The sequence below is a fragment of the Sphaeramia orbicularis genome, chromosome 11 (genome assembly GCF_902148855.1).
Source record: "Sphaeramia orbicularis chromosome 11, fSphaOr1.1, whole genome shotgun sequence".
NCBI classification, from domain to species: Eukaryota; Metazoa; Chordata; class Actinopteri; order Kurtiformes; family Apogonidae; genus Sphaeramia; species Sphaeramia orbicularis.
The window spans coordinates 1,462,363-1,476,568 of NC_043967.1; the positions used below are offsets into that span (position 1 = coordinate 1,462,363).

The window sequence follows — 14,206 nt, forward strand, 5'->3', positions numbered from 1 at the left end:
ATAAGTGCAATTTTAACAATATTCTGCTTCAACTTCTCATTAGTCCATGTGCATTCTGGATCAGATCTACAAAGACACTAAACACTGAGGAACAGGAAGAAAAGAGTTCAAACTGAGCTGAATTTTCTTTAGACATTTCAGGTTGTTCGTATTTGTTCAGGTTATTCACATTTTATTGTTACAGGATAATTTGTAAATGTAAATATTTTCATAATTTAATGTTATTTTTGCACTAAAACAAAGACAACTAGCAGCACTCGGAGAGCGCAGACCTCCGCCAAGGCTGATCAGTGGCCCCCCCTGTGGGCCCCCCCACCCCCGATCACCACCAAAATTTAATCATTTCTTCCTTATCCCATTTCCAACAAACCCTGAAAATTTCATCCAAATCTGTCCATAACTTTTTGAGTTATGTTGCACACTAACGGACAGACAAACAAACAGACAGACAAACAAACAAACAAACAAACAAACCCTGGCAAAAACATAACCTCCTTGGCGGAGGTAAATATTTGAAGTTGTTAATTCAAGATTTTTGCTAAATTTAAATTTTATTTTGTCTTAATTGAAGATTTTTTTTTTTTTTTTGCTTAATTCAAGATTTTTTCCTTAATTCAAGCTAAATTTTTTTTTTTGCTTAATTCAATTCAAGACTGAATTTTTGCACTTTGCAAAAACATCCCACGGGCCGGATTGGAAACTTTGGCGGGCTGCATTTGGCCCCCGGGACGCATGTTTGACACCTGTGATCTACATAAAGGACCGAGGTACTTCTCCCACTTCTGGACATATCACACCATTCATTCATTTTCTGAACCCGCTTTATCCTCACTACAGTCACGGGGGTCACTTGGAGCCTGTCCCAGCTACTTACGGGTGAAGGCGGCATACACCCTGGACATTTCACCAGTTCATCACAGGGCTGACACATCACACCAGCCACACTTTATCTTGCTCCAATTCTACAATTCCTAATTTATAAGGTATTTGGTGTTCTATTTCTATTAAAAAAAATGAGTCAATGTCCATCTTTGAAGAGCGTTGAAAACAGATGTACGCACGTACCCTCTCTAGTCGTGACTCGTCCATGCTCTTGGAGTACTCTTTCAGCTGCCCCTCACGGTCGGGCCGCAGGCTCTCGATGTCGGCAGACAGGTGTGGCATGTTGGACACCCAGGCCACTGTCCGCTCATTGAGGGCTGTGGTGGTCAAGTTGGACTGAGAACCCTACAACAACAACAAAGAAGTTTTCATGCATGTTTAGATATTAACAACGCCAAAATAAAGTAAAACTCTTCAAGACTTAGAAGAATTTTTGGGACACCTGAGCCTGTATTTCACATGTATACAGTTAGTTCATGTAGCAGTGTTATATTTGCTTTGTCAAAGGATGGATTTACTTGAACTGCTGAAAAATAATAAGTGTTGACCCGTGGGGACCAAGGTTATCGTTAACGAAAACTAATGAAATGACAAAAACTAGAATTGTAAAAACATTTTCGTTAACTGAAATAAATAAAAACTATAATTAAAAGAAAAAAATGATAACTAACTGAAACTGTATTGTGTGTTTATAAAACTGACTAAAACGGATAAAAATTCTGAATAAAATTCCCTTCGTTTTCGTCTTTGTCAATCTCGGATTGATACGAAAGTGATTTATTTCACTCAAGCAATTTTAGCTAGCGGCACCATACGACACTTTTTGGTCCGTCACTTGTGTTCACTTGTGGTTTCCAGTCGTCTTCTGGTCCCCACTCTACCTGGAAACATGGAGACTAAAGTTGGGAGAAAGCAGTAGAGTCCTGTCTGGGATTTATTTGAATATGATGACAGAAGAAGAGAAAAGATATAAAAAAACTAAAATTAAACTAAAACTAAGCATTTACCAAAAAAAAAAAAAAAAAAAAAAAAAGAAAACTAATAAAAACTTGCAAACCTGCTCTAAAAACTAATTAAAACAAACTGAATTAGAGAAAAAAAATACCAAACATGAAGAAGATCAGAAGTGAAAACTAAATAAAACTAAACTATAATGAAAAATCCACACTATTAGAACCTTGGTGTGGATCCACAGTTCTAGATGTGGTCGTTTTTATGCTGTTGTGTATTCTTGCATGTTGTACCACATTTGTCCAGCAGTCACCGCCAAAACGTTCAGGGCATAGCAACGTGATTTTAAGGCTACTGGATTCCAAAATATTGGAATATCTCCCAAAATATTGGTCGTATTAAGTGTCCTTTAAAGTTTGTGTGCTGGTGTTGAACTGACCTGTTTATTGGCCACAGGTTTGAGCAGATGCTGCTGGGGAGGCTGCAGCTGGGACTGAGGCTTCTTGGTGCTTTTGGTGGGTGTGTCTGTAGACTCGTCTGCCGCAGCCGGCGGGCCCTGGTTTTCTTTGGCAGAGCTGGTCTGGTATGGGAGCCCAGGAGCTGGACTGTCTGTGACTGAGAGTTGTGTTTCCTGTTGCTGCTGCTGTTGCTGCTGTTGCTGTTGCTGCTGTGATTGCTGCTGCACCTGCTGCTGCTGCTGCTGAGCTTGTCGTGTTTTAGGCTGACTGCCGCTGAAGCTGGCGTCGCTGGAGTCGAGGAGGAGGTTTCTACTCTGGGGACGAACCTTTGGAGGCGTGGCAGTGGCCGGGGTGTTAATGGAGCGCTGTGACTTGAGGTGCTGCTGGGCGATGGATGTCTGACGAACTGGGTGAACAGTAGTAGGAGGCGTGGCTAAAGAAGCCGGGGTGCCCGTCCCAGTGGCCGTCTGAGAGGTGACTCCATCAGGTGCTGCTGCTGGAGGACTCCTGAGGAGACAGAGGGTCAAACAAAAGCCATTATTAGTAGGGCTGTAAGGAAATATCAGTTCTGCAATATATCATAATATTTCATTCCACAATACTGTATCGATATTTTTAGGTATTTATTCAAATGCAGATATCGTGGAGGTTCAGTTTTGTTTTTTGTTTTTCTGCTTTGTTTATTTTTTATTTATTATTATTTTTTAACACTGTTTTATTAAATAATGGTAGTTCTTTTGTCAGGATTGAACTCAAATACTGTTCTGATGTTAGTTCTGAACTAATAGAATCTGAACATTTGAACAGGATCTGAAACTGGAATGTCTGTAAAACAGAATTTCAGTTTGAACACAGTGATAGAACATCAGATCCTGTTGGGATCAAACAAAAATGTGTTTAGAATTTGTGCAGATTTATGGTGTAATTCAACATTTCCAGGAAATAATGATTTAAAAAAAAGAAACAAACAAAAAATTGCCTCTTTAACAGTATCATGATATATCGTGATATATCGCATCGTGATCCTAGTGTTGTGATTTGTATCTTATCTCCAGATTCTTGCCAATACACAGCCCTGTTTCTTAGCCCTTTACCTCTCCTGTATCCACAATAAACTGATAAAAGCTCTTTTGACACTCTGACTGGCTAAATAACACCTTTCACTATAGTTTCAAAGTCTGGACTGCATCAGAATGTAAAAAAGGAAAAAAAAAGAAAAAAGAAATTGCTGCAGGATCTCTCCCTGTTGCTCTGCAGTTGAATGAAAGCCATATGACTGGTTGAATGAACTCTGTACTTTTCATACTAAATTTAAGGCAAAATTCAAAGACAGGATATCAATAGGTTACGAGTAAGGGAGCTGCCATGTTGGCTCTAGGTAGGGTTAACTATGATACCACTACTGATCCCTTACAGGGTGGGGAGGCAAAATTCACAATATTTTGAGGCAGGGATTGAAAGACAGTGTACGACCAATTAGTTTATTGAAAGTCATGAGAATTTATTTGCCACAAGAAATGTAGATAATAGAAAATGTTTTTATTCTATGTGTCCTCCTTCTTTCTCAATAACTGCCTTCACACGCTTCCTGAAACTTGCGCAAGTGTTCCTCAAATATTGGGGTGACAACTTCTCCCATTCTTCTTTAATAGTATCTTTAAGAAAGTCGACATTGCTGTGTGAGGTTCTATTGGTAGCATGTTCTAAAACGCCCCAAACAGCAGAATCCAGAGGGTTTAGATCTGGGCTAGAAGGCGGACATAAACATGATTCCCAAAAATTGCTAAAGTTGAATTTGCAGAAATCTTGTATTTTTCTAGCTGTGTGGGCTGGAGCACCATCCTGTGTCCGTACATAATTTCCATCTGGGTAGTTTGCTTTAAGCCATGGCAGTACCTGGTATCTCAGAGTCTTGTAGTAAGTATTAACTTTGATTTTTTCATCAGCTTTGTAGAATTTTATAGGCATTTTCTTTCCATCGGAAGCCACAACACCAAAAGCCATAACTTGAGCAGGATGTTTTGTTCTGAATGTCCCCTTAACCTCAGCTTTCGATTTTGCGATAAATCTGTCATTTCTGCGGTTCAGAACAGCATCGACAGTGAAGATCTTTTCATCTGAAGAGATCGTCACAATGGAGGACTTTTTCTTGAACCATGTAATAATTTTCTTGCACCTTTCAATCTCTTTTCCTTCATAGCTGTTGTCAACAAGTGTTTTGGTGTTCTTGTGTAAGATTTTAACTTCAAATCATATTTTACTGCGTTTCTAACGGTCTTGTTGTCTACCTCAAGTTCAATTGCCATTTTTCTCATGGATTTGGTTGGATCCTTTAGGATTTTGGATTTGAGAGCTTTAATAAAAGCTTTGGTACGTTTTTTGTTGCTTCCTCCACTTCCAGACTTTCTGGTAATAGTTTTGCTCATAGTCATTCTCTTCTTTCCATTATAAACAGTCTTTATGGACACTCCAACTATTTTTGAAATCTCCTTTGGTGTGACGAGTGCATTCAGCAAATCACACACTCTTTGATGTTTGCTTTCCTGATTACTCATATGGGCAAAAGTTTCTGAAAAGGTATGGATAATAGTGTTAGGTATGATTATGACATCAATAGTTTGGTTTCAAAACAATGGACGTAGTGCCTGCTGAGAAAAAACAACTAAATGTTCATTGTAAATTTTGCTTCCCCACCCTGTACATTTGAGCCTTACCTTACATCATCCCCATTTTGTACTTTCACATGAGAAAAGGCAAACAACTTTTATTTACTATAGAGTGAATATTTATCTCATGAATGGCCAACTGACGGATTCCCACAATAGTGGATATTCAGATATTCCCTTGGTAGTGTGGACTAAAGAGGCCATCAGATTATTCTACAGTCATCATCAGGAAAAATCCTATCCAACCCCAGAACATTTGGATGGACACCATTAACACTGGAATAGGAAAAGAACAAATGTGGGTGTAGATGTTTTTCTAATTGATTAAATTGGGTTTGGCTTTGACATGCTTTTAAGGAACATTGTTGTTATACTTTTAAAACCTTTTAAAATAATGCTGATGTTTTATATACATGTTCTTATCAGTTTTCAGTTTGTTTTTAGGACTGACTTTCATTGGGTTTATGTATATTTTTAGTTTGGATGCATGGCTGTGATTTCCATTTTGTGTAACTTCTGCTGCTGCCTGTCACATCAGCCTCCAGACGTTAGTCTGGGTTTGTCTGTCTTGTCTGTTATTTCCTGTTTTATTTTGTTAAGTCCTCCTCATGTGTCATGTCTGGTGTCTTTGCTTCCTGTTCCCATTACTCCCACCTGTGTGATCACCTTTCCCCGCCATGATTTGTTCCACCTGTGTCTCGTTCTCTCCCCTCCCTCTTGTGTATTTAAGCCCTGTGTTTCCCTTTGTTCTGTGCCAGTTTGTGTTCTCCTCTGTGTGATCCTTACCAGTATTTTTTGGATCCTGTCTGTTTGCCTGTTTTTGACCTGGATTGCCTTTTTGACTCCTGCCTTTCTGCCCAACCCTTGTCTGTGCCTCTGCCTCCAGCTGATTCTACGTGTGTTCGACCTTCAGCCTGATTTACCGGTACATGAGCCTGCCTGTTCCTAATGTCCTGTTGCCCATCCGTTTGCTTTCCCGTGTATGACCTGGTTTGGACTCTGACAGTTCTTTGTTTTTTCCTAGTCGGGTTACCAACGCATGTTACCTGTCTGGGTGGTGAAGCCTAATCTCCGTTCCTGTCATTTTCTTCAAGGATCTGCTTATTAATTCTGTCTGTGAATTGTCATTTATTATTGTGTTTAATAAACACAGTGAACTTTTACGTCTGTCTCTGGGTCTTGCAATTGGGTTCAGTTTCCGTACTCAGATCATTACACTGTCTTGGCCAGGACACTCTGGAAAAAGAGACTTTTAATCTCAATGAGCTTTTTTCCTGGTTAAATAAAGGATAATAATATGTGCAATAACCTGCTAACTACATCCCAGTACTTTTAATTCTAATTCAAATGTGCAATAACTTGTTACTTCTCAATACTATTATTATTACTCCTTTTTTATAATAGTCTATTTTACAAATGTGTATTTGTGCTTGTATGTGCAATAACTTTTTTTTTTTTTTTTTTACATGTTTTGGCTGTTTGTTTTGTATCTGTCTTTTTTGTCGTATCTTTACCTTTTTTTCTAACTCCTTTTCTGACTCAGGGAAACGCACAAGAATTCCGATGTACCTATACTATGTATCTGTGCAAACGGCAAAATAAAGTCTATTCTATAATAAAAACATCTTCTTCTTCTGCTCTGTGTATTACAGCCTAATGTAACTTTTCTGTATTGGCACAATTTTAATTTCGTTGTACAAATACACTTGACATTTTATGGAAGCACAGCTCATGTGATTTAACTGACGTTGTCTCTTTCAACTCTTTACTTCTAAGCTTTAGCACCCTGGTATATTTCCAAAGCAGTTTTACACTGTAAAAAATGATCACACCTTAACTATGTCTGTTAACTTAATATGGAATAACAATGTGGAAAAGCCACATGTGCTGCATGTACTGATGCTCATGAGGTTTACTGGTATGACAAGACAGGACATTTTTCAGAATTTGGTAGTGTTGAAGAAATGTGTTTGGTTCCATAAAAGTATGTGAGTTTGTCCACACCTCGCTTTTTGCATCGGTAGTGGGATGGGACAGAAACAGCTCAACTCTACATAGCAGTTTCATTAAACACTAGGATTTTATCCAGAAACGCTCTAGTAAACTAATCGCTGTGATAGAGCTGCATCCAGAGTGCACCATCAAAACAGAGCCCAGAGGCTGATACTTGTGTTTCATTAAAAGCTGTTCTATCAAGTACAAGAATTGTACTCCACAGTACCAGACACAAGACAGTTTAATTGAAGTTTTGTCTTTTCATAAAGTTTAAGTTGATGAACTGCAATGAAATATTGTTGGAGCAGCATCCATTGGCCCTCAGTGATATTACACTTCAACATACTGTACTTCTTCAGTCTCCACTGGGGTCCATTCTCCTTGACATGAACTGACAAATGTTTGAAGTTGGCTTTAAAACTGTCTGCACCCGGGGTAAATCGAACATAAACGTGTCCCATGTCGCAGCTGGATATTTAAATACTGCTTAAACCAGGGGTGTCAAACTCATCTTCACATTCAGTCCAATTCAATCTGCAGTGGGCCGGACTAGTACAATAATAGCATGATAGCCAATAAATAATGACAACTCCAAAGTGTTTTAATGCAAAAAGGAACATTCAATTATGCCAGTATTTACATTTACAAACTATCCAAACAAAAAGGATGTGAATAACCTGAAAAAAATGACATTGTTAAGAAATATAAGTAAAATTTTAACAATATTCTGCCTTGACTTATCATTTCTACAGGTGCATTACAGATCAAATCTACAAAGGCACAAAACATTTAGTAACAGGGAGAATATTGTTAAAATTACACTAATTTTCTTCAGACATTTCAGGTTGTTCACATTTGTTCAGGTTGTTCACATTTTATTATTAAAAGACAGTTTTCTTAATGTAAACATTTTCATAATTTAATGTTTTTTGCACTAAATCAAAGAGAAAAAAAATGTGTTGTCATTATTTATAGGTTATTATGACATTATTTTAGAGTTCAATGCCCTAACTTGCACCTTGCAAATTCATCCTGTGGGCCGGATCGGACCCTTTGGTGGGCCAGTTTTGGCCCCTGGGCCGCATGTTTGAGCCCTGTGGCTTAAATTTTATTACTGCCCTTGGAAATGTATTCAGTTGTAGCTTTCTAAATACAACTGTCTTCAGTTACTGAGGGAGACGGACTCCAACTGTAAGCACCTTTGTGTTTGTTCCATCTGTTAATAAGTGTATCACTGAAGCATGGAAGTGGAGGGGGCACCTCTGCACTGACTGTCTGCACTCTGGACCGTTCTGTTCATGATGTGTGGACTGGAAGGAGATGAAGACGAGAGAGGAAAGGTCCACGGCTGAGAAAGAGTGCAGGTGTCAAGCACCACACACACACACACACACACACACACACACACACACACACACACACACACACACACACAATTCGGTGTCTCCAGTGTGTCTCTCTCTCTCTCTGCTTATTTTGGTCTGATGTGACATTTAATTCCTGTGGTGTTTGTTCTAAAACTTCACCAAGTTTAGTCCAGTGAACTGCAAGAATAAGTTGTAGCACTCTAAGTATGATGGGAAATTTGGCATAGAATGAATAATTAATAAATTAAATTTCATTGGGTAAAATAAATAAATCCCTTTACATTTATTACACTGTTAAAAAAATCTGTAATTTAACAGAATTTTCACTGTTATTTTACAGATTTTTCCTGTATTTTTAAGATACAGGAAAATATCAATGAAATGACAAAACTAGACTGTGATTTTACACGTCAAATGGAAAATAGCACGAAAAAATGTAACTGTGAATAACTATAAAATTTCAATTTTTTAAAATAAATTTTTTTCTTTTTTTCACAGTTAAAATACATTTGCAAATGTATCATAATTTCACAAATATTTATTTTCTATTTATGAGATTAAACTGTTATTTAAAGTTTAATACTGTAAAAAAAAAATAAAATAAATAAAAACCAGATAAAATTACTGACAGTTAACTGTAAAAGAAGTATTTGTTCTGTCAGTTTAACCAGACTTGTTTGTAATTGACAAATATCTTGTGTAATTACAGGAGGTTCACAACCAAAATGTTGAATAGATGTATTTTTGTGAATGTTAACATGTATAAGCACTGATAAACTGTCCCAAATACAGTTTTTATCAGTGGATTGGACAACTGAGTCTCATTGAAAATTATTTATATATATATTTTAGGTAATTTGATTGTTTTAATACATGTAAATAATCTTATTAAAAATTAAAAAATAAAAAAATATGCAAAATCTCACATAAGTTAGGGCAAAAAACTGTATTTTAATTATGGAAATTACCGTATTTTTGTGAGATGGTTATATTCCGTTATTTTAGAGTATTTTTTTTGGTACCCCTGCTGCTGGAATAACACCGTTTTTTTACTGGTTTTTTCCCTTTTTTTTTTTTTTTTTTTTTACAGTGTATATACTGTAATTATGTGATCTGAGAGCAGACCAGAATTGCACCTACTTCAGTGGCCTATCATGGGGTAGATTTTCTAAAGCCTGAAAACAGACTTTTTTCCCTCTCAGGTATTTTCAGGCAGACGGGGGTTGAAGTACATGAGCAGTGGCTGTATTGGCTGTTCAGATCCAGTCAGATGTCATCGTGTTGCTCAGCTCCATGGCTCCACACAGAAGCTTAGAAAAGGAGCTTCACTTTTCCACAGTGGCAAGAAACGACATCAGGTTCAGCTACATTTATATTTAGATTTGCTGCAGAGGGAAGGTGTGAATTTTCAGATTCTGGCCCCCGTCACAAACCACCCATTCTAATTTCAGCTTTTCTTACAGCTTTAATGTAAAACAAAGGTTATATCTCTATTTATCTCTATTTATTTTCTAAATGTAAAACCATTAAGTTGAGAGTTGGTTCAGTGTTTGCATAATTAAGTGTTTCTGTTTTTCAACCAATAATAAGTTAGGTAGAACGTTTGCATAACATTCTGCTGCATTGGCCATTCACTTACCAAGACCCTTCATTATAGACTTACATATCTACATACAACTGCAGATCCTTAAGGGTTAGTATTATGTAAGATACAAAAGACAGAAATATGGATTACATGTTAAAAAGCTTACTTTCTGCTTAAAGGAGCACGATTACTCAAGTTCACAGACATTGTGGACTATCAAACAGCTCAAATAACACACAAAACTAAAAATAATCTATTTCCAACAAATATATAGAAATCATTCAGTATTCATGAGGGGGGGGTTATAATTTAAGGGGGAAAAGTAACTTTAATATTCACTTAATACACACGACTAGGAAGGGTTTATGTGTTTCAGTCAGCAGGGTGAGACTGTGGAACAGATTTAATATAGAGTTATATATATATATATATATATATATATATATATATATATATATATATATATATATATATATATTATATATATATACACAGGGTGGGGAAGCAAAATGTACAATGAACATTTAGTTGTTTTTCTCAGCAGACACTACGTCAGTTGTTTTGAACCCAAACATATACTGATGTCATAATCATACCTAACACTATTATCCATACCTTTTCAGAAACTTTTTCCCATATGAGTAATCAGGAAAGCAAACGTCAAAGAGTGTGTGATTTGCTGAATGCACTCGTCACACCAAAGGAGATTTCAAAAATAGTTGGAGTGTCCATAAAGACTGTTTATAATGGAAAGAAGAGAATGACTATGAGCCAAACTATTACCAGAAAGTCTGGAAGATACTATTAAAGAAGAATGGGAGAAGTTGTCACCCCAATATTTGAGGAACACTTGCGCAAGTTTCAGGAAGCGTGTGAAGGCAGTTATTGAGAAAGAGGAGGACACACAGAATAAAAACATTTTCTATTATGTACATTTTCTTGTGGCAAATAAATTCTCATGACTTTCAATAAACTAATTGGTCATACACTGTCTTTCAATCCCTGCCTCAAAATATTGTACATTTTGCTTCCCCACCCTGTATATATATATATATATATATATATATATATATATATATTATATATATATATATATATATATATATATATATATACATATATATATATGTGTGTGTGTGTGTGTGTCTGTATGTGTATGTGTGTGTATATGTGTGTGTATAGATCTGTGTATGAATATGTATTTACATATATGTGTTATTGTGTTATGTGTTTATATAAATCATATTATATTTGTTCATAATAATATAAATAATATGGCGCCTTCTTTCACTGGGGTCTGCTCCTTTCTGGTGGGTGGGGGTCCCTGTTGTGTCGCTGGTGCCTGGTTGCCGGGGTCGGCAGCTGCCTCCTGGTGCGGATGGCTCCTGAGACAGCACCTCCTCTTTTACTTTTACTTTCTGGTCCTCTCCAGCTCAGTCAGTCTTTTTAAGTCTGTGTGTGCATATGTGTGCGTGTGTGTGTGTGTGTGTGCATATGTGTGTGTGTTGTGTGCATATGTGTGCGTGTGTGTGTATGTGCGTGTGCATGTGTGTATGCATGTGTGTGCATGTGTGTGTGTGTGTGCGTGTGTGTGCATGTGTGTGTGTGTGTGCGGGTGGGTGGGTGGTGGTACTGATTTTTAATCTTATATGTAAAGCACTTTGTGCTACATCCCTAATGTATGAAAAGTGCTATATAAATAAAGATTGATTGATTGACTGATAAAGCCAGAAACCAAATGATTTAATAATAAGTATCAGTCATATTATGGTATATAGTTCAGATATGTTTAGATTAGGAAGGTTATTATTGTTATTAATTATATAAGGAGAAGGGGTGGAGTTTGTAAGTTGTACTTCTTCTCACTCCTTTTTGAATATGTATTATATGTTTTATACTTGAATGTTTTGTTTATTTATTTTCTTCTGTTCTGACATTCATATTTGAAATAAATACATCAATCAAAAGGAGCTGATAATGGAAGAATGAGAAAAACGAAAAAAAGGTCAAATGAAGAAGACGGTTTCACCAAATAAAACTCCTGTTAAATCAAATGTGTTGCTGTCAAATGTGTGGTGTTTGCGCTCAGATTCCTACCTGCACCTGCAGTGACAGCTGGTGCCAGGCGTAGTCGTTGCTCTGATTCTGCCGGGTGAAATCATCGCTGTAACTGTGGGAGTGGACAATGCTGGGCTGCACCAGACTGCTCTGTGACCGCAGGGCCGACAAGTCCTCGCTGCGGGAGAAAGCGCTGTTGCCAAAAGTGGGCGGGTAGTCATGGTGTCCGTTCTCAGGCTCTGGAGCCAGGAGCAGAGGAGGAGGAGGAGGGGCTTGAGACTGAGCCGGGGAGTTCTGGGCCGCCAGATGGAACAGAGGGTTCTGGAAGGACAGGGGGAAGTTCATGGCCGCCGCTGCCTGCTGCTGCTGTTGAGATATGGACTCGGTGGGTCCTCCTATGTGGCCCATCTGGCTCAGCCTCAGACCGGAGCCCGCTGAGCCGCCGGGCATATGCCCTCCCATTCGAAGGGGACCCCCGAGGTTTCCGAAGCTGTGGCCCAGGCCGGCGATAGAGGCTTGAGAGGAGGTGAGCATGTCTCCTACTGAGTTCAGGTTGGAGATGCTGTTCATACGAGAGTCCTGCAGGTCCATCATGGAGACGCTTTTATTAACACTGTGGACCTGCAGGAAGAAACACATGAACACTTACTGTACCAACATTAGCAAGCACTGCTCATCATTTTCTATTGTAAACGTGCTTGGAACTTGGTTTTCATACAGCCAGATTCAAGCCCTATGTGCATTGGACTAGTACAGTGGTTCTCAGTCTTTTTCTGTCGGGCCCCCCTTTGGCAGAAGAGTAATCTCCAGCCCCCCCTGAACCCCAATAACATTGTAATAGTGGTGCAATTATAACTTCTATTTAAAGAAACATCAATATTGTAGCAATACTTTTTGCTTTTCCTTGAATAATTTGTTGTGCAAATTAAAAATAATGTAGATTTTTGCTTGAACAATACAAATAAACTCAAGCAGACTGCTCCCTGAGACACTATTTTTCAAGATAAAAATAGGAAATGAACAATTATCTTACAATTATGACGATAAAGTTTTTTTTTTTTTTTAGAACAAACAAATTTTGGTAACAAAGATGAACATTTTAACAGTATCAGTGGCTGCATTATGCCCATTTCCATTGCACATCTCAGAACATTAAAGTGCAAACTGTACAAAAACAGAAACTTTGCACATTTTTCTTTTCCAGTCCAGTCCTTGTCCACTCTCCAAACCTAAACTGTTTGTCTAGTCTAGTGACAGATCACCGTGGCACTAGATTTGTTTCTTGTACGTCCCTAAAATGAGTTCTGGGTGCTCCAACACGAAAACATCAGTTCCACCTGCTACATGTTCTAACCCCAGGAGAGATCCCATGCCCCCCTGGCAAGCCTTTGCGCCCCCCCGGGGGGCCTGGCCCACAGTTTGAGAAACACTGGGCTAGTACTACCTCAACCATCTGTAATAATCCTCTCTGATCTTAAGACCTTGTGACTCTGTCCATAGTTTCTGTTTGGTTATTCCAGGCAGGGCTGGACAGTGCGACAATTTCCGTCGCATTTGCTACTAAAAATCATTCTGTGAGAAGAGAAATATGCATCCACTAGCACAAGTGCGAAGGAGCTGCGCTAGTATCACGTCTAAAACAGAGGGGAAAACTAGGCTGTATTTCTGTCTCTTGTCCTATTCGTCAGTTGCTGGAACAATGCTTCATGGGAGTTGTAGTTCTAAGTGTGTACTGTCCTTCTCAATCCGAATACAAAAGAATTACATTTGTGGGTAAATGTTCCCACCCTCACTGATGTGTGCCAGGAAACAGCAACATTTGTATCATTTTTTTTACATTACAACTAAGAACAAGAAGAAGCCTCAGGCAAAATGCAGAGGTATTTTTCTGTAGTTTCTACCTCAGTATATCACAACAACGAGCATTAAGACGCCGTTTGGAGGACAGTAGTACTGCAGCATTTATGGAGTCTGATGGTGAATCTTCTTCACACATGGCCTCTTCATCAGACAGGGCTGTCTCCTTTGATACAAAATTGTATCGATTTCCCTGGCTTGTATACGATCAAACCACAAAGGCAGTTTTTTGTAAGTATTGTATGGCAGCACCTGTCTGACAGTTTGCGAGCGATGTGTGTCTCTCTCTCCTTCACTCTCTCTCAAACCTTCGAACGGTATAAGCCCCAAAGTTTTCAAGCACAGTGAAGCATATGGTTTAGTCCAGGGGTCTGCAACCTTTATTAT

At 38.3% G+C, this 14,206-nt stretch overlaps 1 protein-coding gene across 1 annotated transcript in view; it reads right to left on the reverse strand.

The window, feature by feature from the left end:
• LOC115428774 (ras/Rap GTPase-activating protein SynGAP-like) overlaps window positions 1–14,206 on the reverse strand; it is a 113,101-nt gene that overhangs the window by 12,766 nt on the left and 86,129 nt on the right. Inside the window, exons 14-17 of the mRNA XM_030147988.1 lie at window positions 12,002–12,583; window positions 3,386–3,390; window positions 2,273–2,798; window positions 1,066–1,227 (exon numbers count right to left, since the gene is read on the reverse strand). Coding sequence (XP_030003848.1) covers window positions 1,066–1,227; window positions 2,273–2,798; window positions 3,386–3,390; window positions 12,002–12,583 — 1,275 coding nt within the window. The remainder of the gene's footprint in view (window positions 1–1,065; window positions 1,228–2,272; window positions 2,799–3,385; window positions 3,391–12,001; window positions 12,584–14,206) is intronic.